The sequence below is a fragment of the Lissotriton vulgaris genome, chromosome 4_1, assembly GCF_964263255.1.
Source record: "Lissotriton vulgaris chromosome 4_1, aLisVul1.2, whole genome shotgun sequence".
NCBI lineage: Eukaryota > Metazoa > Chordata > Amphibia > Caudata > Salamandridae > Lissotriton > Lissotriton vulgaris.
In genome coordinates this window covers 502,263,406-502,287,905 of record NC_141691.1, presented here as the reverse complement: position 1 = coordinate 502,287,905, position 24,500 = coordinate 502,263,406, and the positions used below count along the sequence as shown (strand labels likewise).

At 48.1% G+C, this 24,500-nt stretch overlaps 1 protein-coding gene across 1 annotated transcript; it reads right to left on the bottom strand.

Moving 5' to 3' along the window:
• Positions 1-16,959: 16,959 nt before the first annotated feature.
• On the bottom strand, positions 16,960-21,975 carry LOC147718903 (uncharacterized). Its single transcript, XM_086967265.1, has 3 exons — positions 21,921-21,975; positions 19,631-19,765; positions 16,960-17,408 (listed from the first exon to the last, which is right to left on the bottom strand). Exons 1-3 carry the CDS (start codon positions 21,973-21,975, stop codon positions 16,960-16,962), a joined length of 639 nt encoding a protein of 212 aa, XP_086823391.1.
• Between the last annotated feature and the right edge of the window lie 2,525 nt (positions 21,976-24,500).

The following is a 24,500-nucleotide window of genomic DNA, read 5'->3' as shown; positions in this document are numbered from 1 at the left end:
TTGGGGTGGTGTTGGGGGCTGGCTATGTTGGTGGGGGGCCATTTTGAGGCATGGTCCTGCAGGTCCTGGCCATGTGGATGGGGTCAAGCGGCCATTTTGAAGTCAGGCAGTGTGCTTTGTGCCATAGGCCCACCCAGTCTGCTCTGATTTCATTCATTATGCCCAGGGGGCCTAGAACTCCCGCGGATTTACCGAAAATGTGCAAGTTCGCGAGCTGCGGATTTTTTTGCTTGTGTTTGCACTGCTCGCGTCCCGCGCAGCAACAATCTCGCACTCGTGAAATTGCAAAAATTACAATTCTGAACATGAATTGAAAACCACCAGCAGGCACCATAATTAATTGCAAGGAGTCCATTTTGTGGGGGGTGGGGTGTGGGGGGGGGTGAAGGAAGTGCCCCAGTCACCAAGTTCTTCCTGTTCCTGTCCAGCAAGCTCCTCCCATTGCTTTGTCCATTTTGAATTTAATCTTGTCTGGGAAGGATTTCTTATTGTGGATGCTGCTGGATATTTGGATTTGAGGCCTTTTTGACTTTCTTTGGATTACTTTTGGATTAGAAATTTGATTTCACAAGTAAGTTGATAAGTTGATGTTTGTTTGGGGCATTAGCTACAATTTTGGAAATTTTTTCAAAACATTAAGTAAAATATTATATAGTGGCTACTGGCTAGCCACAGTATCCAGTTGGACCAGGCTTAGTTATGGGTGCATGATACAACTGTTTTGTTGAATTTTAACATGATTCTTCCCAGGGCATGGATGGCATTGGAATGTGGTGATTTTTGTGTGTTTTATGACTTTTTGGGGTGGTGTTGGGGGCTTGCTATGTGGGTCGGGGCCATTTTATTGCCTGGTCCCGTGTGGGTGGGGGTCTAGGGGCCATTTTGAAGCCAGGTTGTGTGCTTTGTGCCATAGGCCTGCACCCAGTGTGCTCTGATTTCATCCATTATGCCCAGGGGGCCCAGAATCAGTCTGTTCGCGGATTTTGCGGGTTTTTCGCCACGTTCGTGTCATGAAGCAACAATCTCGCACTCGCGAAATTGCAAAAATTGCAATTCTGCACCAGAAAACCACCAGCAGGCAGCATAAACCTTCTGAAACGTGATGGATGGCATTGGATTGTGGTGATTTGTGTTGTGTTTTTTGACTTTTTGGACTAGGGGTTGGGGGCTGGCTATGTTGGTGGGGGCCATTTTGAGGCATGGTCCTGGCCATGTGGTTGGGGGTCAAGCGGTCATTTTGAAGGCAGGCAGTGAGCTTTGTGCCATAGGCCTGCACCCATTTTGCCTTGCTTTCACCCATTGTGCCCAGGGGGAGTCAGTGGTACATGAAACTACAACCCTCTCTGTGGGCTCTCTTGGATCAATGTTAAATTCCTGTTTCCCAAAAATTTAGCAATTCTTATTTTTGATATTTCCATATTGTGGTGTGCACGTGCGTATTCATAAATGCCTACTTGCAAACTATTAATTGAAGCGCTACATATGCAACATATATTTAACTGATGTTCCCCTGTCTTCGTTTGCTTTTAGGTGCACAAAGTCAAGAACTCCGCATCATCGTTGAGCATCAGTGCCAGGAAGAAGTCTTGCTGCGGCCTGCTGTTCCGACATCTGAAGAAGATGGCTCCAAAAAGAGGTGCCCGTAGCTCCTCTTGCAAGAAAGATGTCTCTACTAAGGAGAAGAAGAAGCAAGTGGCACCACTGACCAAGGAGACTGGTGCCTCGACCACTAAATTTTTGTGGAAAAAACAAAAGTCCACCATGAGTGCTGCACAGGTAGCCTGTTTAGTGGTTCAATCACCAACGACCAGTGATGTTGGCTCATCGCAAGAAAGTAGCAGCACACAATCAACACAGGTTGTAACTCATCTTGCATGGGCTACTAGTACAAGCACAAGTACATGCGCAAGGAGCTGTCCGAGAAGGAGCTGTCCGAGAAGGAGCTGGCCGAGAAGGAGCTGTCCGAGAAGGAGCTGTCCAAGAAGGAGCTGTCCGAGAAGGAGCTGTCCGAGAAGGAGCTGTCCGAGAAAGAGCTGTCCGAGAAGGAGCTAGCCGAGAAGGAGCTGTCCGAGAAGGAGAAGGCCGAGAAGGAGCTGTCCGAGAAGGAGCTGTCCGAGAAGGAGAAGGCCGAGAAGGAGAAGGCCGAGAAGGAGAAGGCCGAGAAGGAGAAGGTTGAGAAGGAGAAGGAGGAGAAGGTTGAGAAGGAGAAGGCCGAGAAGGAGAAGGTCGAGAAGGAGAGGTCCATGGAGAGTTGCAAGTAGAGGTCAGTGAAGAGGCCCATGTAGCGGCGCATGGAGCGGTGCAAGTGCCCACAATGGTTGTTCTTCCAGAAGTAGGGGCACAGGAGGAAATTGACTTTGGAGCCGGGGTATCATGTCAGGAAGACAAAGCCACTCCTCCTGATGATTCATTTTCTCCCAGCTCCCCAACAAGGAAAAGATCAAGGAGGGTGTGTAGAAGTTCCTCTTCAAGCCCCGCTCCATCAGATGATCTGGATCTAGATTGGCAACCATCTCCGATGTCTGAGAGGGAGGCACACCATGAGCTGAGAAAGGTATCAAATGTTAAAAGGAAGGGCCCCGGAAAGCTCATACTTATGGATCCGAACGTCGGACTTGATGAAGTGGTGCATTCTGATGTTGATGAACAGGATGACAGCAATAACCTAGTCATCACACACGTCATTCCAGCCACACCGGCCATGCAGCAGACAGACATTTATACCCTATCCCAACGTCATGCTGAGCGTGACCCTGGCGACGTGGCACTGGTAGCACCATCAACGCAGTCAAGTAGTACAACAAGTTCAAGAAAACCTACAGCTCCCATATTTTCTCCCCAGAGGGGACCTCCATCCAGCTCGACTCCCTCAAGTAGGGTTGCTGCAATAATTGCACAACCCAATAGATGTCTGCAAGGCTCGTCCACCACTGCTTCATCTGGCATTGGCAGTATCACCTCATGCGGCAAAACCAGAAGTTTCCAGTCCCCAGTTTGGAACTTTTTTAGTGTCCATGCAAAGCATGATTACATAGCCATTTGTTCCATTTGTAAGACTAGAGTTAGCCGTGGTAAGCCTGGTACCAACTATGGTACCGGAGGCCAGATAGGTCATCTTCAAAGAAGGCACGGTGTCGAATGGTATGCGCACCTAGCAAACATTGAGGGAAAGCAATCCCAAAGGGCAAGTGGCCAAAATATACCCGTACTAGATGTTCCATCTGAAGATGACGGGGAGGTAGAAGCGTCAGACATTTGTCCGGTTGCACCCAGTACCCCTGGCAGCACCACACCCTCCGCAACACATAGGAGGCACACTGAGAGTCTGGGAGACACACCAATGCGGAAAATGTTAACACTGAGCACAACTGGGTCGAAGAAGTCATCAGCATCATCCAGTAAATTTGTCCAGCGCACCATTACAGCCATGTTCTCCTCAGATGCGCCATTTCAACGCAACCACTCAATTGTGCGCCTGTATAACACTAAGCTGGCTAAAATGCTAGCGGTGGACCTTTTCCCTTTTTCGTTTGTCAAAGGTGTGGGTTTTGTTGAACTCGTGGCAACACAGGCCCCTAAATGGAAGGTTCCTAGCCGGTTCTATTTTGCCAGGGTTGCTGTTCCAGCACTACATAAAGAGGTGCTTGAGTTGATTGGGGCATCTTTGCAGAAGAGTGCTGTTCACACTATACACCTGACAACAGACATGTGGACCAGTTGCCAAGCCCTTGATTACATGTGCATCACCGCACACTGGGTCTCTTTTTCAGGGGTTGCAATACAGATCAATGCAGGTGGTGACTTGGTCGAGATTTTTAAGGGTGCTCGTAAACATGCAACATTAGCCATGTTTGGCATGGAGAAAAGTCATACTGCAGACAACATTTTGGATAACTTTAACAAAAAGGTCTCGCAATGGCTGCCCCCAAGAAAATGCAACGTTGGTTATGTTGCCACTGATAATGGCAGCAATGTAGTTAAGGCCATGGAGGACGGTGACTATTTCAGAGTGGCGTGTTTGGCGCACTGTATAAACCTGGTCGTGCAAAAGTTCTTGAAAAAAGAACTTGCAGTCGACAAAATACTGACCATCTGCAGAAGAATATGCACACATTTTAACCATTCTTTTAAGGCCCGGAAAGAGCTGAGGCGAAGCAAAATGAACGTAGAATGCCAGTGAAAGCACTTATCCAGGAGGTGGCAACACGTTGGAACTCAACCTTCTACATGCTTGAGCGTCTGCATGAGCTGTTTCCAGTAGTCAATGAGTATGTCTACAACCTGGGTGGTGCTACAACAGAAATGATGCTAGCGGTGGAGCAATGGCAGCTAGTTAAAAGCCTGACAGACATGCTTCGTCCTTTTGAGGTCTTCACGCGTGAAGTCAGCAGGGAGGACTGTAATTTGGGAAAAGCTATCCCATTGTTGCTGAAGCTCGAGCACCAAGTCAAGGCGGTGTCTTCAAAATTAAAGGATGCTGGAAAGAATGAAGCATATGAGTTGGCGCAGAGATTATTACAACGCCTAGTTAGCAATGAACGGCTTGTAAATATCAAGGAACAACAGCACTACATTTGTGCTACTATTCTGAATCCACGTTACAAAAAGGCATTGTTTGGCAAAGTATTAATTCCTTTTGAAACATCAGATGTTACAGAGGACAAAGGTTGGCTAGCTCAGTCAGCCATTCGTTTTGAAAGAGAGCGGAAGGAAACTGTAGGAGAAGACAGTACTACTAGTGAATCAGCAGGCCATCAGGCGTCCCAAAAAAGCACTTCTGCATCTGTGCCTGTGGCAGAAGTGAGTGACTTTTCCTCTGAGCCGTTAACCACACCAGCAACCGTATCATCTGCACCAGGCCCAGGCGATATGTCTGAAGAGGATTGGCTAAGTCAGCTAGGGTTTGCTTGTCCCAGAAAGGACACAGAAGTGCAAAGTACAGGAATCCGGGAGAACATTGTTTCAATGGTGCAGGCCTATCTGGATGACTCAACAGCGGTCAATATTACTGAGGACCCATTGGCGTATTGGCATGGGAAAAGAAACATATGGCGAGAGCTCACCAACCTGGCAATCAATTACTTGTCTTAACCACTCGTAAGCGTGTCTTCAGAACGTGTTTTTAGTTCTGCTGGTGGCATTGTGACTTCCAAAAGGTCCTGCCTCTTGCCCGCAAATGTGGAGCGGCTCACCATGATAAAGATGAACCAGCACTTCATACCACCAGATTACAAAGTACGAGAATGCACGCAGGAAGTAGAGGACACCGACCTACTGACTCAATTTGCAGAGCTTGAGGACGAGTTCTGCTTCCCTGACAGCGAGTTCTGAAAATGAGTCAATGAATCACTAACTTTATTATTTGTCCTTATTCACTTTTATTCCTGTGTGTCTGTCTTTCTTTGTTTAGCAAGTGCTTGATCACATTCACAACAAAACTGTAATCACCCAATAGCAACAACAAGCCAATCAGCAGAACTGTCTTGATTTTGATGCCGCAGCATTCCTCCGGTTCACAAGTTGACAAGAACATAGTCCTGGTCGTCTATCCTCCTCCTCCAGACTCACCCTATCCATTTCCCGTAATGCTGATGCCTGGATTCCACACAATGAAGAAACTTACGTTGACAAGTCACCCAAAGAGGGACTGGAAGTAGTGAGTCTTCATTTAAATACATTTTGCTAAGTATGGCTTTTTTCCCCGATTTGCTTTTTGGCTGTTTGGGGGTGTCAAACTTGGTTGCGCCTGGGTTTACGGGTCTTGGCTGGGCCATTGCTGGCAAGGTCTATTAAGGGATGAAATTGGTTAGGAGGAAATGGGAGGTGAAAACGTTTAGGCGTTATTGCTTGCTTGCCTGTCATAGGGTTGCTGTCTGTGGGGCTTCTAGGTTTTTGGGTGTGGGTTTTGGGGTCTGTGAGCACCGCTGCCACATTTCTAATGTTGATTGCTTTTGTTTTGCAGAAAATCCACGCCGGGAAACTCCAGTTGGGGCCCTGCTGCAGAACGCTTTAGGACACTGTGAATTCCAGGTGGAGCCAGCCCTCAAACACAAATTACAGGTAAGATAAGCGTTTGGATGGGAGGTAGTATAATGGAGTATTAGGAGAGGCGAGAAAGTGACAGTGGTACTAGTAAAGTCCTAGGACTCTTGAATTAACTTACTCTGTGACAGGCATTTACTTTGGAAAACATTTGGCCAATTACACGTGAACCAACACGATGACAGTGTTCAGTAAAACGAACTGACTGCAAAACCACCACCCACCAGGCTCAAAAGTAGTAAAAAACAGGTATTGTGAGAAGTTGGCCTGGTATATAATGCTCACTAATTCTAGTGATCACTTTGTACCATGCCAAGCAACCCTTATGATGATGGTTGTAATTCAACCTTGTAGACCAGTTATCCTAGTGGTAACGTGGACAAAGCAGTCTTAGGCTAAACTCTGAAAGGCATGTGAAGCCAGCTGTTATACCATACACAACCCCCTTGAATACCAAACGAAAGGGACACCACACAGATATATATTGAAAATATATATTGATTTATTAACTATTAAAATCCCCTGGACTCTTTATGAGCACAGAAGCACAAGCGTTACCTCACCCACAGGAAGCGGGTGCACAGGGTCGAAGATGTGTCGGGTTTCGTCACGCTGGTCGATGGTGCTTGGAGCTGAAGATGCTGCAGGCGGCTCGATGAGAAGAGTTCCGGTGGATCCAAGGGTGGATCTGAAGAGTTGAGGACCTGAAAGCAGAGGGGACAGTGTTCAAAGTCACTAGCCAGTGACTACCGTGGAACCAGAGTGGAACCAGGCGATGTCGGGTGCAAACAGGCGTTGTCGGGTAGCTTCTTTCTGCAGCCACGTGGATACCCGGGGTCGAGGACGTCCAGGAGTCGGTCACGAGCTGTCCCACGTAGGCTTCTCGCTGATGGCGGTGTCGGCGACCTGATCGGAGCAAACAGGCCTTGGCAAATGCAAGCCACGCAGGAGTTGAAAGATGCTGTTCACTCGGACCAGCAAGGTCAGAGCGAGTGCTCCTTTTCACAGGAGCTTGGGTAGGTCTGGAGCAACCAGACCTGCTGTTTAAATCTTCGGGTTCGTCGCCAAGATGGCCGCTGGCCGCGTGGCTAGTGGCCGGGATGGCGCGTCGAGTGGCACGATGCAAAAGGGCCCCACGCAGATCGTGGAGATGCTGGAGGGCTGATCTTCGGTGCAAGGGCTGCTCGGTGGTGGGGGTTCTCAATCCCCAAAGCACAACGTCGAGGATGCCTCAGAAGCTGCGCAGTCAGCTTCTCGAGTGTCTTTCAAGAGGTCCGGTCCCACGTCACTCGGTGCCTCCACGGGTCCCTTCTTCGCAGGGACTGTGGATCGGGCTCTGAGAGGTCTGGGAGTCTGGTTCTTGTCGGGCTCTGGGCTCGGTCTCCGGCGGGAGGCGGCGGCAAAGCAGACGTCGAGTTGCTGGTTGGTACCTGTGTTCACAGGGTGGTCACTCCTTGGCCACAAGGGAGATTCTTCTTCAGTCTTCTGTGCAGCAGAATGTCGAAGTCCAGTCTTCTTCTTAGTTTTAAGTTGATTTCGGGATGATCTGCTGTGCAATGGCACTGCTCCCCCTCTTATTCCCAAACTGGGGGTGGATCACCTACTAGGTCCCTCCTCTGGGAGGAACCAGGAAGGGGGGCGGTTACACCCCCTTTCCTTTGTCCAGCTCCGCGCCAGGACTGGGGCTGGAAGGCCCCAGAACCGGTTTGGACTGGCCTATGCACGGGGACACCTTGTGTGCCCCGGGCATGTCTGATTCTTTTCAGCCCTGTCCTACCTAATACACAAAATCCTGTCTGGGGTGGTGCTCGCACCTCCCAAGGCAGGAAACCCTTTGTCCAGGCCACCATCTGCCGAGTTTCGGTCAGCAGCAGGAGGCCAGACTTGTGTCTGTGGTGGCAGCGTCCATTTTGTGAAGCTGAGGCTCTGTTTAACTTTAACCGGGGTTAAGGCTACGCACATGTCGTGTCCCTCTAGAAGGGTGGAATGCTATCCCCGTCGCCAGAATTGGCGAGGGGATAGTATTCCAATTCGTATGACACCTTACTCGACATGTTTTGATAAAGCCAAACCAAAGATAGCATTTAACCGCGAGGATTATAATGCACTTAAGAGTATATGGTATGGCAATATCCCGGAACAGCTTAGGGAGTTGTTCCCGACAGCTGCAGACAGGCTCAGCTCATGCCAGAGCGCCATCTCACATATTTCCACGCACTCTGCCTCCAGGATTGATGAGGCCTTCCATAGGAGTGGCTGATAGGAACATATGTGTCCAGTTTAGGGTTAGGCACAGACATACTGTACCTAAGTAAGAGGTGGTTACACCGACTTACCCCAGCTGAGTGATCAGCCAGTTGTGTCAAATATGGAGGCCAGGCCAGGGGTGGCACAATACGTGCTGCAGCCCCTGGTAGGCCTTGGATACACCTATGCCCTGGGCACCTAGGGTGCACTATTACAGGGGCTCATAAGGTGAACCAGTTCCAATTCGTAATGCACCTAAAGTGCATTGGCATCAATTTAGAGAGAGAACAGCAGGCTGTGGGTCTGATTAGCAGGCCCACAGCCACATTAAGTCAGAAACCAGTGAAGCAAAAAGCAAAAATTTGGGGTGACCATAGGATAGCAGACCCTACTCTCCTACATAACCCCCCCCAAACGCAGGGACATTAGACTAACCTTGACCAGTTGTGTCTTCATGTTCTAAGTGGAAGTACCTGGAGAGACCATCTGCGTTGCCATGGTCAGTCCCTGGGCGGTGCTCCACTGTAAAGTCCATCCCCTGTAGGGAAATGGACCACCTGAGTAGTTTGGGGTTTTCACCCTTCATCTGATTAAGCCATAGGAGGGGCTTATGGTCGGTCTGAATCTTGAAGTGAGTGCCAAATAAGTATGGTCTCAACTTCTTCAGGGCCCACACCACAGCAAAGGCCTCCCTCTCTATAGCTGACCAACGTTTCTCTCTGGGGGTCAGCCTTCTGCTAATGAAAGCAATGGGCTGGTCCTGGCCATCTACATTAAGCTGTGAAAGCACTGCTCCCACTCCCAACTCAGAAGCATCTGTTTGGACAATGAACTCTCTTGAGTAGTCAGGACTCTTCAGGATAGGTGCAGAGCACATGGCCTTCTTCAGGTCATCAAATGCCTTTTGACAGATTTCTGTCCACTGAACCTTTTTGGGCATCTTCTTGGATGTCAGATCCTTAAGAGGAGTCACAATGGACCCATAGTTCTTAACAAACTTCCTGTAGTACCCAGTCAGGCCCAAGAAAGCTCTGACCTGAGTCTGGGTAGTTGGAGGGGACCAGTCCTTGATGGTCTGGATCTTACTCTCCAGTGGTTGAACTTGGCCTCCACCTACAAGGTGGCCCAGGTATACAACCTTGCTCTGCCCTATCTGGCACTTTGTTGCCTTGATAGTGAGGCCTGCCTTCTGCAGAGCCTCAAGCACTTCCTTCAGGTGGATCAGGTGATCCTCCCAGGTGGAGCTAAAGACAGCAATATCGTCCAGATAAGCTGCACAAAAGTCATCCAACCCAGTGAGGACTTGGTTCACCAACCTTTGGAAGGTGGCAGGTGCATTTTTCAAACCAAAGGGCATCACCACAAACTGATAATGCCCACTAGGGGTAGAAAATGCTGTCTTGGCTTTAGACTCCTCAGCTAACCTGATTTGCCAGTAGCCAGCTGTCAAGTCAAATGTGCTCAAATATTTGGCAGAAGCCAACTTGTCAATGAGCTCATCTGCCCTTGGAATAGGGTGTGCATCTGTCCTGGTGACAGCATTGAGTCCTCTGTAATCCACACAGAACCTCATCTCTCTCTTGCCATCTTTGGTGTGAGGTTTGGGGACCAGAACCACTGGGCTAGCCCAGGGGCTCTCTGAAGGCTCAATGACACCTAATTCCCGCATCTTTTGCACCTCAGTCTTTATACAGTCCCTGACGTGGTCAGGTTGCCTGTAAATTTTGCTCTTTACAGGAAGACTGTCACCAGTGTCCACCACATGTGTACACCAGTTAGTCTGACTGGGTGTCAATGAGAACATATGCCTGTATGCCTGTAGAACTTGTCTGCAGTCATGTTGCTGATGTTCAGTGAGGCTGCCACCTAAGGCCACACCATCAACTGAGCCATCCTCAGGGTTCTGAGTGAGCAGGTCTGGGAGAGGGTCACTCTCTTCCTCCTGTCCCTCATCTGTAGCCATGAGCAAGCCCATGTCTGCCCTGCTGACATATGCCTTTAATCTGTTCACATGGAGCACCCTGTGGGGGCTCCTGGGAGTTCCTAGGTCCACCAAGTAGGTAACCTCTCCCTTCTTCTCCAGAATTGTATGGGGTCCAGACCATTTGTCTTGGAGTGCTGCTGGGGCCACTGGCTCCAACACCCATACCTTCTGTCCAGGCTGAAACTCAACAAGGACAGCCTTTTGGTCATGCCAAGCTTTTTGTAATTCTTGGCTAGCCTCAAGGTTTTTGGATGCCTTTTCCATGTACTCTGCCATCCTGGAGCGGAGACCAAGTACATAGTCCACTATGTCCTGTTTAGGCTTTTTGAGAGGTAACTCCCATCCTTCCTTCACAAGACACAGGGGTCCTCTTACAGGGTGCCCAAACAACAATTCAAAGGGGCTGAAGCCAACCCCCTTTTGAGGGACCTCTCTGTAAGCGAACAAAAGGCAGGGCAGAAGGATGTCCCATCTTCGCCTGAGCTTTTCAGGTAATCCTTTAATCATGCCCTTTAGGGTCTTGTTAAATCTCTCAACAAGCCCATTGCATTGTGGGTGATAAGGAGTGGTGAACTTGTAGTTTACACCACATTCCTTCCACATAGCTGTCAAATATCCAGACATGAAGTTGGTACCTCTATCTGATATTACCTCCTTAGGAAACCCCACTCTGGAGAAAACTCCAAGTAAGGCCCTGGCCACAACAGGAGCTGTTGTGGTCCTAAGGGGAATTGCCTCTGGGTACCTGGTGGCATGATCCACTACCACCAGTATGAATCTGTGCCCAGATGCTGTAGGGGGATCCATTGGACCAACAATATCAATCCCCACTCTCTCAAAGGGAACCCCCACCACAGGTAGTGGTATCAGGGGGGCCTTTGTTGTTCCACCTGCTTTACCACTGGCTTGGCAGGTTTCACAGGAGCGACAAAACTCCTTGGTGTCTTCAGACATGTGAGGCCAGTGAAAGTGAGGGACAAGCCTGTCCCAAGTCTTGTTCTGGCCTAGGTGTCCTGCTAAAGGAATATCATGGGCCAAGGTGAGTAGGAAGCCCCTAAATTGCAGAGGTATAACCAACCTCCTGGTAGCACCAGGCTTGGGGTCTCTAGCCTCTGAATAAAGGAGTCCATCGTCCCAATATACTTTATGGGCACCTTGAGCATTCCCAGCAGCCTCAGCAGCAGCCTGCTGTCTGAGGGGTTCAAGAGAAGGACAGGTTAACTGAGCCTGCCCCAAGTCTGCCCTAGAAGGTCCCCCTGTCCCCAGAAACTCAACCTGATCAGGTTCAAGTTCTTCAGGGACAGTTCCTTCAGGGGTCTCAAGATCAGTTTCCTGTGAAGCCTGATCCTCACTTGTAGGCAGTTGGGAAGGCGCAGCCTTAACCCTCCTGTTCTTCTTCTTGGGAGGTACTTGGTCCATTGTTCCAGGATCCAAGACCTGAGGTTCAGAGAGGCACTTTTTGGCCTGTGACCTGGTCACAGCAAGGACATGTGATGATATCCCTAACATCTCTGCATGAGTCCTGTACTCAACTTCTGACCATAGAGAGTTCTCCAGGTCATTGCCCAACAAACATTCTACTGGGAGATCAGCACTAACCACAACTTTCTTAAGGCCAGTTACCCCTCCCCAGGAAAAGTTAACAAGTGCCACACTATGTGTAGTAGTGACATTGCTGGCATTGGTCACCAGGTAATCATCGCCTGGCATGTATTGTCCAGGGTCCACAAAGTTAGGTGTCACCATAGTGACACTGGCACATGTGTCCCTGTAAGCTTGAGCCACTTTGTTGTTAATCAAAGGTGTCTGTCTGTATTTGCCCAGGTTACTGGGACTTATGTCAGGGGTCAAATCTATGTCCCCTTCACAAACCAGAACAGCCTGTGTAAGGGTTCTGACTAGGTCAGAATCTCCTTCAGTTCCCAAAGTGATTCCCACTAAACCCTTGGCTTGAGGACCAGCACTGCTAACTGTACTAGTGGGTGCAGGTGCCTTAGGGGCTGCAGTGCTGGGGGCTCCACCCTTTTTACACTCACTTGTCCAGTGAGAGGTGTTTTTACAAGTTTTACACCAGGGTTTCTTCTGACCTTCTTTCTTCTTCTTCTTGGAAGTTTGGGACCCACCCTCTGTCTCAGTTTGGGGCCCTGTTGAAGACTTCTGGTCTTTAGCTTTCTGCTCCCCACCCTTCTGGTCTGTTTTCTTCTGGTCACCACCCTGGTTCTGGTTCTGGTTCTTTTGCTTAACTCTGGTTCTTACCCATTTATCTGCCCTCTTTCCCAATTCTTGGGGAGAGGTCAAATCTGAGTCAACCAAATGTTGATGCAACTGCTGGTTCTGACAATTATTTAAAATTTGTTCTCTCATCAGCAAATTATACAATCCTTCATAGTCTGTAACCTTGCTTCCCAGCAACCATCCCTCCAGAGCCTTAGTGGCACACTCAACAAATTCAGACCAGTCCTGAGTCTGTGTCTTCTGGGTATCTCTGAACATTAACCTGTACTGTTCAGTGGTTAAGCCTAACCCATCAATCAGAGCACTCTTCAGGACCAGGTAGTTTCTAGAATCCCCATCACTAACTGTGAGGAGTCTGTCTCGGCCTCTACCTTCAAAGGAGAGCCACAAGATTGCTGCCCACTGCTCCTGAGGGATCTGCTGTACTCTGCAGGCTCTCTCCATTGCAGTAATCCATTTATGGATATCATCCCCAGCTTTGTAGGGGGGCACAATCTTACTCAGGTTTCTATTATCAAAAGACCTGTCTTTATCCTTGTGGATATTGCTGCCACCAGTGGGTTCTATTACCCCACTCTCTCTAGGCTGTCTTGCTCTAGCAAGTTTCTCTTGGGCCAGGGCAATCTCTAACTCTTGTCTCTGGACTCTCAATTCAGCCTCTCTAATTTGAGATTCTCTCAATTTGGTCTCATGTTCCCTTCTCTGAGGGCTAGTCATCCTCCTTCTGGAGTGACCATGAGAACCTCTAGAAGCATAGGAGTTGTCAGAGTCACCTGAGTGAATCCTTCTCCTCCTAGGCTCCTGGTTAAGTCCACCTGGGGGTCTGAATGGGTTGTTACCTGATTCATTCCCAAGTTGACTTAAGTTAGCCTGGTTCAGTCTACTGACCAGCACCTGACTATCTCTGTCATCATCTGACTCACTGCTTTCCACCTCCTCCTCCTCTTCTTCTTCCTCTTCCTCTACATCTACTTGAGGAGCTCCAGTGGTGGAGGCTTCCTCATCTACTAGGATGATAGGGGCAGGGGTGTCTACAGTGTCATCCTCTGAAGGATGGCCTCCTTCAGCATCCCCTGTGGGGTTTGCCTTAGAGGGCTTTAGAGTCTCAGACTGGTCTAAGAGCTCTCTTAGGTGGTCTGTAGTAGGGGAAGGCCCTGTCTTCAGACCCCTTAAGACACAAAGCTGTCTTAATTCCTTAAAGTAAAAAATAGCAAATTTGGATGGTGCCCTTGGAGGGTCACTCTCAACAGGAGTAAGTCCACTGGACCCCTCTGCTCCAGACATTGCTCTAGTGTGGGTGGATGTGTTGCAATCTACCTACACTGGTGTTTACCTACTAAACATATCTAGTAGTTGTAGCTAGGGTGTGCTACTCCCTTTACTCTACAACAACTAAGTTCAGTAGAACTTAAGTATACTAGTCTTGTTTTATATGTACCTAGCAGGTACCTGTATGATCTTTCAAATGATAATCTCAAAGATTGTAAGGGTAAAACAACAGCAAGCTCAGATCCCACCGCTGCCACCAATGTGAGAAGTTGGCCTGGTATATAATGCTCACTAATTCTAGTGATCACTTTGTACCATGCCAAGCAACCCTTATGATGATGGTTGTAATTCAACCTTGTAGACCAGTTATCCTAGTGGTAACGTGGACAAAGCAGTCTTAGGCTAAACTCTGAAAGGCATGTGAAGCCAGCTGTTATACCATACACAACCCCCTTGAATACCAAATGAAAGGGACACCACACAGATATATATTGAAAATATATATTGATTTATTAACTATTAAAATCCCCTGGACTCTTTATGAGCACAGAAGCACAAGCGTAAAATCACAAGACAGTTTAAAATACACAAAAGTTGCACAATATGGATGAGCCCTAGGGGCCACCTAAACCATATACTAAGAAAGTGGTATAAGAGATACCTAGAGGAAAGTGAAGAGGCCTAGGGCCTTGGGAATCGCTGGAGCTATTCGAGACTGGAGTTAACTAAGTCGGGAAAGGCCCACGGGACTCGGGTGCAGTGTTCAAAGTGCACGCACTTCTCAATACAAAGTCTATGGTGCGTAAAAAGCACAAAGTTAGAAAGTTAGGAACCTTCCGAGTGACCTACGGAGCTGAAACTTAAAACACAGGCCCTTGGGATGTGTACCAGTGCAGGAGCACCGGCGGAGCTGAGTTACCTCACCCACAGGAAGCGGGTGCACAGGGTCGAAGATGTGTCGGGTTTCGTCACGCTGGTCGATGGTGCTTGGAGCTGAAGATGCTGCAGGCGGCTCGATGAGAAGAGTTCCGGTGGATCCAAGGGTGGATTTGAAGAGTTGAGGACCTGAAAGCAGAAGGGACAGTGTTCAAAGTCACTAGCCAGTGACTACCGTGGAACCAGAGTGGAACCAGGCGATGTCGGGTGCAAACAGGCGTTGTCGGGTAGCTTCTTTCTGCAGCCACGTGGATACCCGGGGTCGAGGACGTCCAGGAGTCGGTCACGAGCTGTCCCACGTAGGCTTCTCGCTGTTGGCGGTGTCGGCGACCTGATCGGAGCAAACAGGCCTTGGCAAATGCAAGCCACGCAGGAGTTGAAAGATGCTGTTCACTCGGACCAGCAAGGTCAGAGCGAGTGCTCCTTTTCACAGGAGCTTGGGTAGGTCTGGAGCAACCAGACCTGCTGTTTAAATCTTCGGGTTCGTCGCCAAGATGGCCGCTGGCCGCGTGGCTAGTGGCCGGGATGGCGCGTCGAGTGGCACGATGCAAAAGGGCCCCACGCAGATAGTGGAGATGCTGGAGGGCTGATCTTCGGTGCAAGGGCTGCTCGGTGGTGGGGGTTCTCAATCCCCAAAGCACAACGTCGAGGATGCCTCAGAAGCTGCGCAGTCAGCTTCTCGAGTGTCTTTCAAGAGGTCCGGTCCCACGTCACTCGATGCCTCCACGGGTCCCTTCTTCGCAGGGACTGTGGATCGGGCTCTGAGAGGTCTGGGAGTCTGGTTCTTGTCGGGCTCTGGGCTCGGTCTCCGGCGGGAGGCGGCGGCAAAGCAGACGTCGAGTTGCTGGTTGGTACCTGTGTTCACAGGGTGGTCACTCCTTGGCCACAAGGGAGATTCTTCTTCAGTCTTCTGTGCAGCAGAATGTCGAAGTCCAGTCTTCTTCTTAGTTTTAAGTTGATTTCGGGATGATCTGCTGTGCAATGGCACTGCTCCCCCTCTTATTCCCAAACTGGGGGTGGATCACCTACTAGGTCCCTCCTCTGGGAGGAACCAGGAAGGGGGGCGGTTACACCCCCTTTCCTTTGTCCAGCTCCGCGCCAGGACTGGGGCTGGAAGGCCCCAGAACCGGTTTGGACTGGCCTATGCACGGGGACACCTTGTGTGCCCCGGGCATGTCTGATTCTTTTCAGCCCTGTCCTACCTAATACACAAAATCCTGTCTGGGGTGGTGCTCGCACCTCCCAAGGCAGGAAACCCTTTGTCCAGGCCACCATCTGCCGAGTTTCGGTCAGCAGCAGGAGGCCAGACTTGTGTCTGTGGTGGCAGCGTCCATTTTGTGAAGCTGAGGCTCTGTTTAACTTTAACCGGGGTTAAGGCTACGCACATGTCGTGTCCCTCTAGAAGGGTGGAATGCTATCCCCGTCGCCAGAATTGGTGAGGGGATAGTATTCCAATTCGTATGACACCTTACTCGACATGTTTTGATAAAGCCAAACCAAAGATAGCATTTAACCGCGAGGATTATAATGCACTTAAGAGTATATGGTATGGCAATATCCCGGAACAGCTTAGGGAGTTGTTCCCGACAGCTGCAGACAGGCTCAGCTCATGCCAGAGCGCCATCTCACATATTTCCACGCACTCTGCCTCCAGGATTGATGAGGCCTTCCATAGGAGTGGCTGATAGGAACATATGTGTCCAGTTTAGGGTTAGGCACAGACATACTGTACCTAAGTAAGAGGTGGTTACACCGACTTACCCCAGCTGAGTGATCAGCCAGTTGTGTCAAATATGGAGGCCAGGCCAGGGGTGGCACAATACGTGCTGCAGCCCCTGGTAGGCCTTGGATACACCTATGCCCTGGGCACCTAGGGTGCACTATTACAGGGGCTCATAAGGTGAACCAGTTCCAATTCGTAATGCACCTAAAGTGCATTGGCATCAATTTAGAGAGAGAACAGCAGGCTGTGGGTCTGATTAGCAGGCCCACAGCCACATTAAGTCAGAAACCAGTGAAGCAAAAAGCAAAAATTTGGGGTGACCATAGGATAGCAGACCCTACTCTCCTACAGGTATGCTCAGATAAAGTTTGAAAAAGTATATTTTTATATCCCTAACAAAATAATCTCCCGCAAGACCCTCCCTAACCCCAACAAATAAATAGTCCTTCAAAAGTCCCCAAAAACCCCAACTCCCAATTCCCACCCCCCCCCAAAAGTCTCTAAAAAAGGGGCAAGGGACACTCTAGGGATGCATGCTGTGGACTTTGGCCTCCAGGGCATCATGCCTTAGGGCCAGGGCATCGTACTGCTCCCGGGGGATGGCGTGGTCTAAGCGCAGGCCCTCTAACAAATTTTGATTTTCCTTCAACTTGCGGACCTCCGCCTCCAGGTTGGACACTCTGTGGGTTGCACGGCGCAAGCGAGCCTTGAGAGTACTGTGAGGGGCAGCCTTTGCTGCTCGGCGGTGGCGTCTGCCAGCCCGGCTCGGTACCGCCGGAGCACTGCGCTGACCGGCAGAACGTGGGGGCGCGGAGGAGGATGCAGGTGTCCCAGAAGATGTACTGGACTGCGTGTCCTCCCCCTCCAGTTCCACCAGCCGCCGATATTCGGCAACAGTGGCATCCAGCCTCCGTTGCCGGGCCAGTAGAGCCTGCATACTCCTGGATGGTTTGGATGTTTTAGTACGACCAACTATATGAAGAAAGAAAGACATAATCTGTAACCAATGCTCTTTAAGAATATGATTAACACAAAATGATTCAGCAGAAAGTTGTGTCACAGTACAACTAGCAACTAGCCAGCGCAGTACAAAACTATTGAGGCCAGTATCATGGGCGTCCGCAGGGAGGGGCAAAGGGGGGGCGCTTGCCCCCCCCTGGATTGCAGGTCCATCCAGTGCTGGCCCAGTGACAATATGGTAATTACAGCAGGCTGGGACCGACAGACAGATAGAGGCAGAGACAGGGACAGAGAGATAGAGAGGGAGATGGAGAGGGAGACAGAGGGAGAGAGAGAGAGGGATTGAGACTGAGGGTGACAGAGGTAGGGAGACAGAGAAGGAGACAGAGAGACGGAGACAGAGGGAGACAGAGAGACGGAGACGGAGGGAGACAGAGAGAGAGGGAGACAGACAGAGTGAGTGAGACAGAGAGAGAGAGAGAGAGAGAGAGAGAGAGAGGGGGAGAGAGAGCAAGAGAGGGAGACAGGCAGAGAGGGAGGGAGACAGAGAGAGAGAGGGAGGGTGGGAGACAGAGACAGACAGAAAGACACAGACAGAGACAGATGGAGGCTGAGACAGGGAAAGGGACAGACAGGCAGAGACAGACAGAGAGACAGAGAGGGAGATAGAGGGAGGGAAACAGGGACAGATAGCGACAGGGACAGACTGACAGATAGGGGCAGAGAGAGGGACAGACAGAGAGGAAGACGGAGAGGGAGACAGAAGGAGAGAGAGAGAGGGAGGGAGCCAGAGGGTGACAGAGGGAGGAAGAGGGAGGGAGACAGAGAGAGAGAGACAGCGAGGTAGAGGGAGACACAGGGAGACAGAAAGAGGGAGACAGAGAGAGAGAGAGAGGGAAACAGAGAGAGGGAGGGAGACAGAGAGAGAGGGAGGGAGAGAGCCAGAGAGAGAGACAGAGAGAGAGAAAAAGAAAGATGTGTGTATGCCAGGTCTGGTGGCTCAGTGGACGAAGGCGTCCGCTGCAGGGGCATGAGTTCAACCTCATGGTCATAGTTTGTTTTGTTGCTCTAGATCCATCCCCCTCCCCCATTGACCCTGCCCCCATCGGTGCGGCCCTTGGCCACAAACCACACTGTCAATTTGGCCCGAGAGAAAGTTTGTGAGGACCCATGCTCTATAACCACATCCTCCTGATTTAGAATTATTTTTTTCTGGCATTTTTAGATTTTCCCTCTGTTTTAATGTAGTTGCCAGGTCGTCTGCTGTGGTGCCGCACAAGATTTTTCTCTTCCCCCTATGGGGTTCTTTGTTTATTTAAGCTCTATGTCGTGTTAGATTTTTAAAAAATGTATTTAATACTTGCGCTCAATCATGTCAGGAGATGGTGATGATGTTGCCCTCCCCCCTGGAAACATTTCTGTGGACGCCCATGGCCAGTATCTATGTAACCTCCCACTTCTTCATCCTTGCTCTAACATTAGTGGGAGTTTAAGGAACAAATTATACGAGCACTATGGACTTCCATTAGAGTAGACTATGACAGTACACACCAGTCTTATTCTTCTTCTTCTCTCTTGTTTAGGAAAATTGTTTGGTACGTTATCTGCAAGCCGGCATAATGCCAGCGCAGTGAACTTGCACCCGAGAAAAATAACAGACGCACGCCATGATGAGTGACAAACACTTGCGTTACTGTACCGGTCCAGTACATGCAGGTGGTGAAGCTCTTACTTTTCTATTACGGGTGGCACTGAGAATACTCTGTTACAAGGGCTACTGCTTAATTAATTTAACTTTCCCCCTACTATGCAAATGAGTACTAGGAAAGGAAAATCAAGGAGATAAATAATGGGATTATCTATCACTTCACATGGGATGTATTTGCTTACATATGGGATGACTTCAGGTGCTTTGCTTTTTATTGAGTGACCAGTGATACATCCACACATGAATGACGTACTACTACTAAAATTATTAAGAGGTGGGGAGTGGCCACTGTACTATTAACGGGATATATGCTGTGCTTGCAATAAAAACTACTGCTACTATTCATGGTAGTTTTTTGACAAAATTACAACTTCTTTTCCTTGCCTTTCCTACACTGGAATGGACGTGCGGGTGCGGTGTTACATGCTCTTCAAAGTAACACGTAGTTCATCCAGTGACCGTCTACTCTCTGTAGATACACATCAGATGCTATCTAAGAGTCAGATAGTACCATGATCCAGCTTACCTCTACCCGCCACCACCACTGTCTGCTTCCTCACAGTATCTTCTTGAACCACTTGCGCCGCCTCCTCCCCAGAGTTGTCCTCGGAGTCGACCACCACCACCACATCCGAGCTGGCCCCGCCACCAGATGTTCCACCTACAAAGTAGATTTAAGAATGTTAGATTACACCACTCACTAGTATTTGGTCTAGGAATGAAGAAATGTGAAAACAACAGAAAAAGTAATTGACTGTCTACTCTAAAAATGTCCCTCCTTCCAGGGAAGGCTGTTGTCTTGCTGCACTTTTTTGTCACAATTGATGAATGCTTGCTTAATTTTAACACGCACCATTTTTCTCTGAACAGACAGAAGCTGGACTTCTAAGGACAAGAGCAACATCAACTTCAAACCAGGTGAAAGCTCGGCTCGACCACAAGAAATGTGTTCCATTACTCATCAACTCAGCACCAAACACTTTTCCATTTCCAGCTAACTTAATTTTAATATATGTGTTTACTTTTAATAAAGCTTTTAAACTTGAATAGACTCTGTGGTTTTTGGTCCTCCAGACTAGAGTGACTGAGCGAAAGGTTTTGCAATTTTTGCAAGGAGGAGTCCGTGCCTCTGACACTACCAGGTTTATACAGTGCGCCAAACACGCCACTCTGAAATATTATTACTCTGGTGTTTAGTGTCCATAGTTCGGTTTGTGGAGAATTGTCCCTGCAACAGTAGTATTATGGATTGTGCTCCTATCTAAACACTATTTCGAAAAAATTAAATTAGGAACGCTTGGACAACAATAGGTCCTCTATATTTAAATGAAAACTTACTGGGGCCAGCAAAGGAGCACTCGCCGCCCTGGCCTGCATCCTCCTCCTCTGGAGCCACAGCATCCTCCTGTTCCGTCCGCTTGCCCCTGGGGGGACCTGACGTACAACATGAAAGAAAGAACAGAAAACATTGATGATTGCTGCTTGTCGATGTCCTTGTCAACCAAATCAAACATTTAGAAAGAACAAGAACCAACTATTTCAGCCAAAAAAGAGGGCTACAAAGGAAGGACTGCACCTGAGCCTCTACTCTAAGGGCAGATTTACAAGCCCCTTGCAGCGCTTTTGCTCCGTTCTTGCGTCACTTTTGTGACGCAGCGCCACAACAAGAGAGGCGCCATGGTGTGGCGTATATTAACAACGTGACGCTTATGGGAGATGCATCCCATTCTAAAGCCCTGCGCCATAAGGGAGCGTTCCAGCGCAAGGGAGGGCGTTCCTGCGCATGAACGCATGCTAAAAGTGGCTATGGGGAATATATAAAATTTCAATCAGTCATTTAGGACAATGATGCATCACTCAAACCCTGCGCTTGCATGAAGCAGACGTACGGCTTGACGCAGCATTCCTGGAGCTGCGCCATCGTTGCGACGCAACTCCATCAATGAGCCGCCTTTACGGCACCGATGCGTAACGCTTCGGTGACGTTTTGGGACCATGGTGTGCCGCATTGTAAATACGGCGCACCATGGGTGGTGCTGGCGTGCCGCACACTTTGCAGGGATGCGCAGGTAATTGCAAATCTGACACTTAGGGGCATACTTACGAGTTCTGGGCTGCACACCTCCAGAGGTGCGCCAGAACAAATGCGTAACTCAAAACTAACCTTGCGTCAGGGCAGATTACAATGCGGCACACCCTGGCGCAAGGGTAGGCAGATGCGTGACGCATCTCGTGACGAAAGAGGGGCGCATCTCTAGAGTCGCGTCGCAGGCGCGATGCAACTCTAGCAATGCTCAGGGCTGCCCAATACTCAACATACCGCATCAGTCCTTACGCCTGCTTCAATCAAGCAGGCATAAAGAATTGACGTAGCAGCGTCGCGGAAGTGCCTGCGTTAAATCTTGTAGATTTCACGCAGGAACTTTTGCGAGGCGCACAGCTGCCTGACCGCCCCCCCTGCGTGGGAACGCACCCATTGTGGCGCAGGACCAGGCCTTAACGTGGCGCATCTCCCTAGATGCATCACGTTGTACATGACTCGCAGGGATGCGCCACGTTTACGTCGCTGTTGCGTCAGGTAAGGCAGCGTAAACGTGGTGCAAGGGGCTTGTAAATCTGCCCCTTTGTGTCTAGCATTACGCGACCCGACAAGTAAGTTCACAATTTGCGAAATTGTACGAAACCCTCGCGAACTTGCAGAAACCCGTGCGAACACAAAAAAAAATCCGTAAAATCCACGAGAATTTTCGCAATCCGCAAATTCGCAAATCCGCAAATTCACGGATTGCGAATCCGCAAAATCCGCCCATGCTTACCACCAACACCACCAGCATCCATATTTGCAAGACCCTGGAAACCTGCAACCACCATTACACCCCACCTATATTCATCTCCAGTTCTTTGGGCTTTGGTACAGTAAGAAAGTTCTCCTCCTCCGTTTTTAACGTAATTCTGCTCAGCCTGCATGTGTAGCAGATCGCAGAATGCTCTGCTTCCCATAACAAAGCTTATCATTGTAAGCAAGGTGGGCATTACTGTACATGAGGCAAACTGAACCATCTGAAAAAACAATACACCATCATGTGTGTAGCCTACCTACTGCTGATACCCGTAGAACACCTGGGACAGTAGTAACACAACAAAAAAACGCATACTCTTAAGGCTAAGTTACTAAGGACTCACTGTACCATCAAAATCATGAAAAAGTCAATTTATAGAAAAAGTTTCTGGCTAAAATATTAGGGACTGACTTCCTACCTTTTCCTTTTATAAAAGGAAAGGGATTCCAGAAATGTATGGAGACCCTGTACACAAAATGGAAGGTTTCCAGACAGACCTAGTTTTCCACAGCAGATGTGTCAGCACTGCATTATGACGTGCTGCAATTGTTTGGCAATGTTATGAATCTGTTTGTTCCATCCACCTAACAACAGACATGTGGTCCAGTTGGGAAGCAACAGATTTCAGGTGCATCACATCACGCTGGGGGCCTGTATTACAAAGCCCTTGTGTTGCTCATTTACTATTCGCTGCCCCTTAGAGGATCCCCTATAATACCATTTGAGGTCTATTTACATATTTGTTTGGGCAGGGTAACTGCAATTCTTTTATGGCCTGGGGGGCTGCAAAAGATTTCCAGCTACCCATGAACATTAGAAAAAATAAGTTTCCTTGGTCATTAAATCCAAGAGAACTTACCTTATAATTTAAAGCACTTCCCAGGCTGGAACATTTGCTCTAAAGCTTGGAGTGCAGCACCCGCTAGGGGCTGGTTCTATGGTTGCTTTTTATGTGGCCCAAAGATGTATAAACAGAAACGCAATAAAATGTTAAAAGAAAGGATCAGTGAAATGTTTGTTTTATTCTTTTATTACCAAAAAAAACCAATATGTCTCTTACTATTTGCTTTCACATTTTCACCCGGCAAAATGTAATAATAAAAATTATGTAAAAAAAGAGCCACAGACAAGGGTTTAATAAAACTTTATTAAACATGTTTTTTTGATAGCAATATTAATAAACATTGCATTGTGTAGGTAGGCTAAAGTTATGACCATGTTTCCATAGGAAAAGCATTTTTTGACTTGCCTATAACTTTTGACTCCAGTTGACGAATCTTCCCAAAAAAGTGTGCCAGTATTGTTGCACAGGGAAAGTTTTGGGGCCACGAAAAATGGATTTCAAAAAGAGGTGTGTTTCCCATGTTAATTCACATAGGACATGTCAATACAACTGTAACCAAAAAGTTAGATTTGGTCATCTAAATTCCAATTTTTTTATGTGCTGGGATTCCGTTCAGTAGATGTTGAGAAATTTCAGAAAATATTTAGTGGTATCTGTGACCCTGACAACTTCGCAAAACATCACAAGCTCATGCAGGGAAATGCAGAACTCTGATTTGCTGCCAACACTTCAACCAGGAAGTATTGGCAGCTATCCTGGGACTCAGATTCAGCCGAGCCCCCAAAAATAATTTAAAAAAAGAAAAGGGGGCAGGAATCCCCCGACTCCATTAAGTTGGTCATCACACACCCACTCTCTCACCCATGGAGCCACTTGTACACCCCTTCTCTAACATACCCACTCACTCTTCTATATATCGTTTATACACCCATACATGTATATGTACTCTCACAGCCACCTACCTTAGTTTATATTTTTAACACTCTGTACCTTTTCCAGAAAAACACTCAGAATCACTGGATGATGTCATGAATGATGTCATTTAAGATGTCATATGTAATTTCATCAATTATGTCATTTCAGATGTCTTGAGAGATGTCACTAACCATTTCATGAGAGATTTAATATGTGAGGTCATCAACTGTGTTGTGGGCCATAACTTATAGTTAACTATGACTGCTGAATTTCTCTGGTTTTGTTTGAGTGAAATGTGAACTATAAGTTCAATTTAACCTTTGGTTTTATAAGTGTATGTATTTGTGTGTATATATATATATATATATATATATATATATATATATATATATATATATATATATATACACATATACATATACGTATATATATATATATATATATAGAGATATATATATATATATATATATATATATATATATATATATATATATATATATATATATATATATATATATAGAGAGATATATATATATATATGTTCGGTAAAAATCCCAACCACTTCCAAAGAGCCCCTGGCGAGGAAGGAAACTCAGGCCTCTGCAGCAAAGTTTTCAGGCAAGAAATACTTTATTTATCACCCCTCACGACAACGCGTTTCAGGCTATGCAGCCCTTGATCACATTCATATATATATATACACACACACACATATATATATATATATATATATATATATATATGTATATTCACTGAAACGTCATCAATGATGTCATCAGTGATGTCACTGACCATGT

Excerpts from the sequence above, each read along its gene's own strand:
- LOC147718903 (XM_086967265.1), bottom strand. The coding sequence starts at position 21,975 with ATGGTGGTTGCAGGTTTCCAGGGTCTTGCAAATATGGATGCTGGTGGT. Across the intron at positions 19,766-21,920 it reads GGATGCTGGTGGTGTTGGTG|GTGGAACATCTGGTGGCGGG; the intron begins GTAAGCATGGGC and ends TCTACTTTGTAG. Across the intron at positions 17,409-19,630 it reads AGTGGTGGTGGCGGGTAGAG|TTGGTCGTACTAAAACATCC; the intron begins GTAAGCTGGATC and ends TTCTTCATATAG.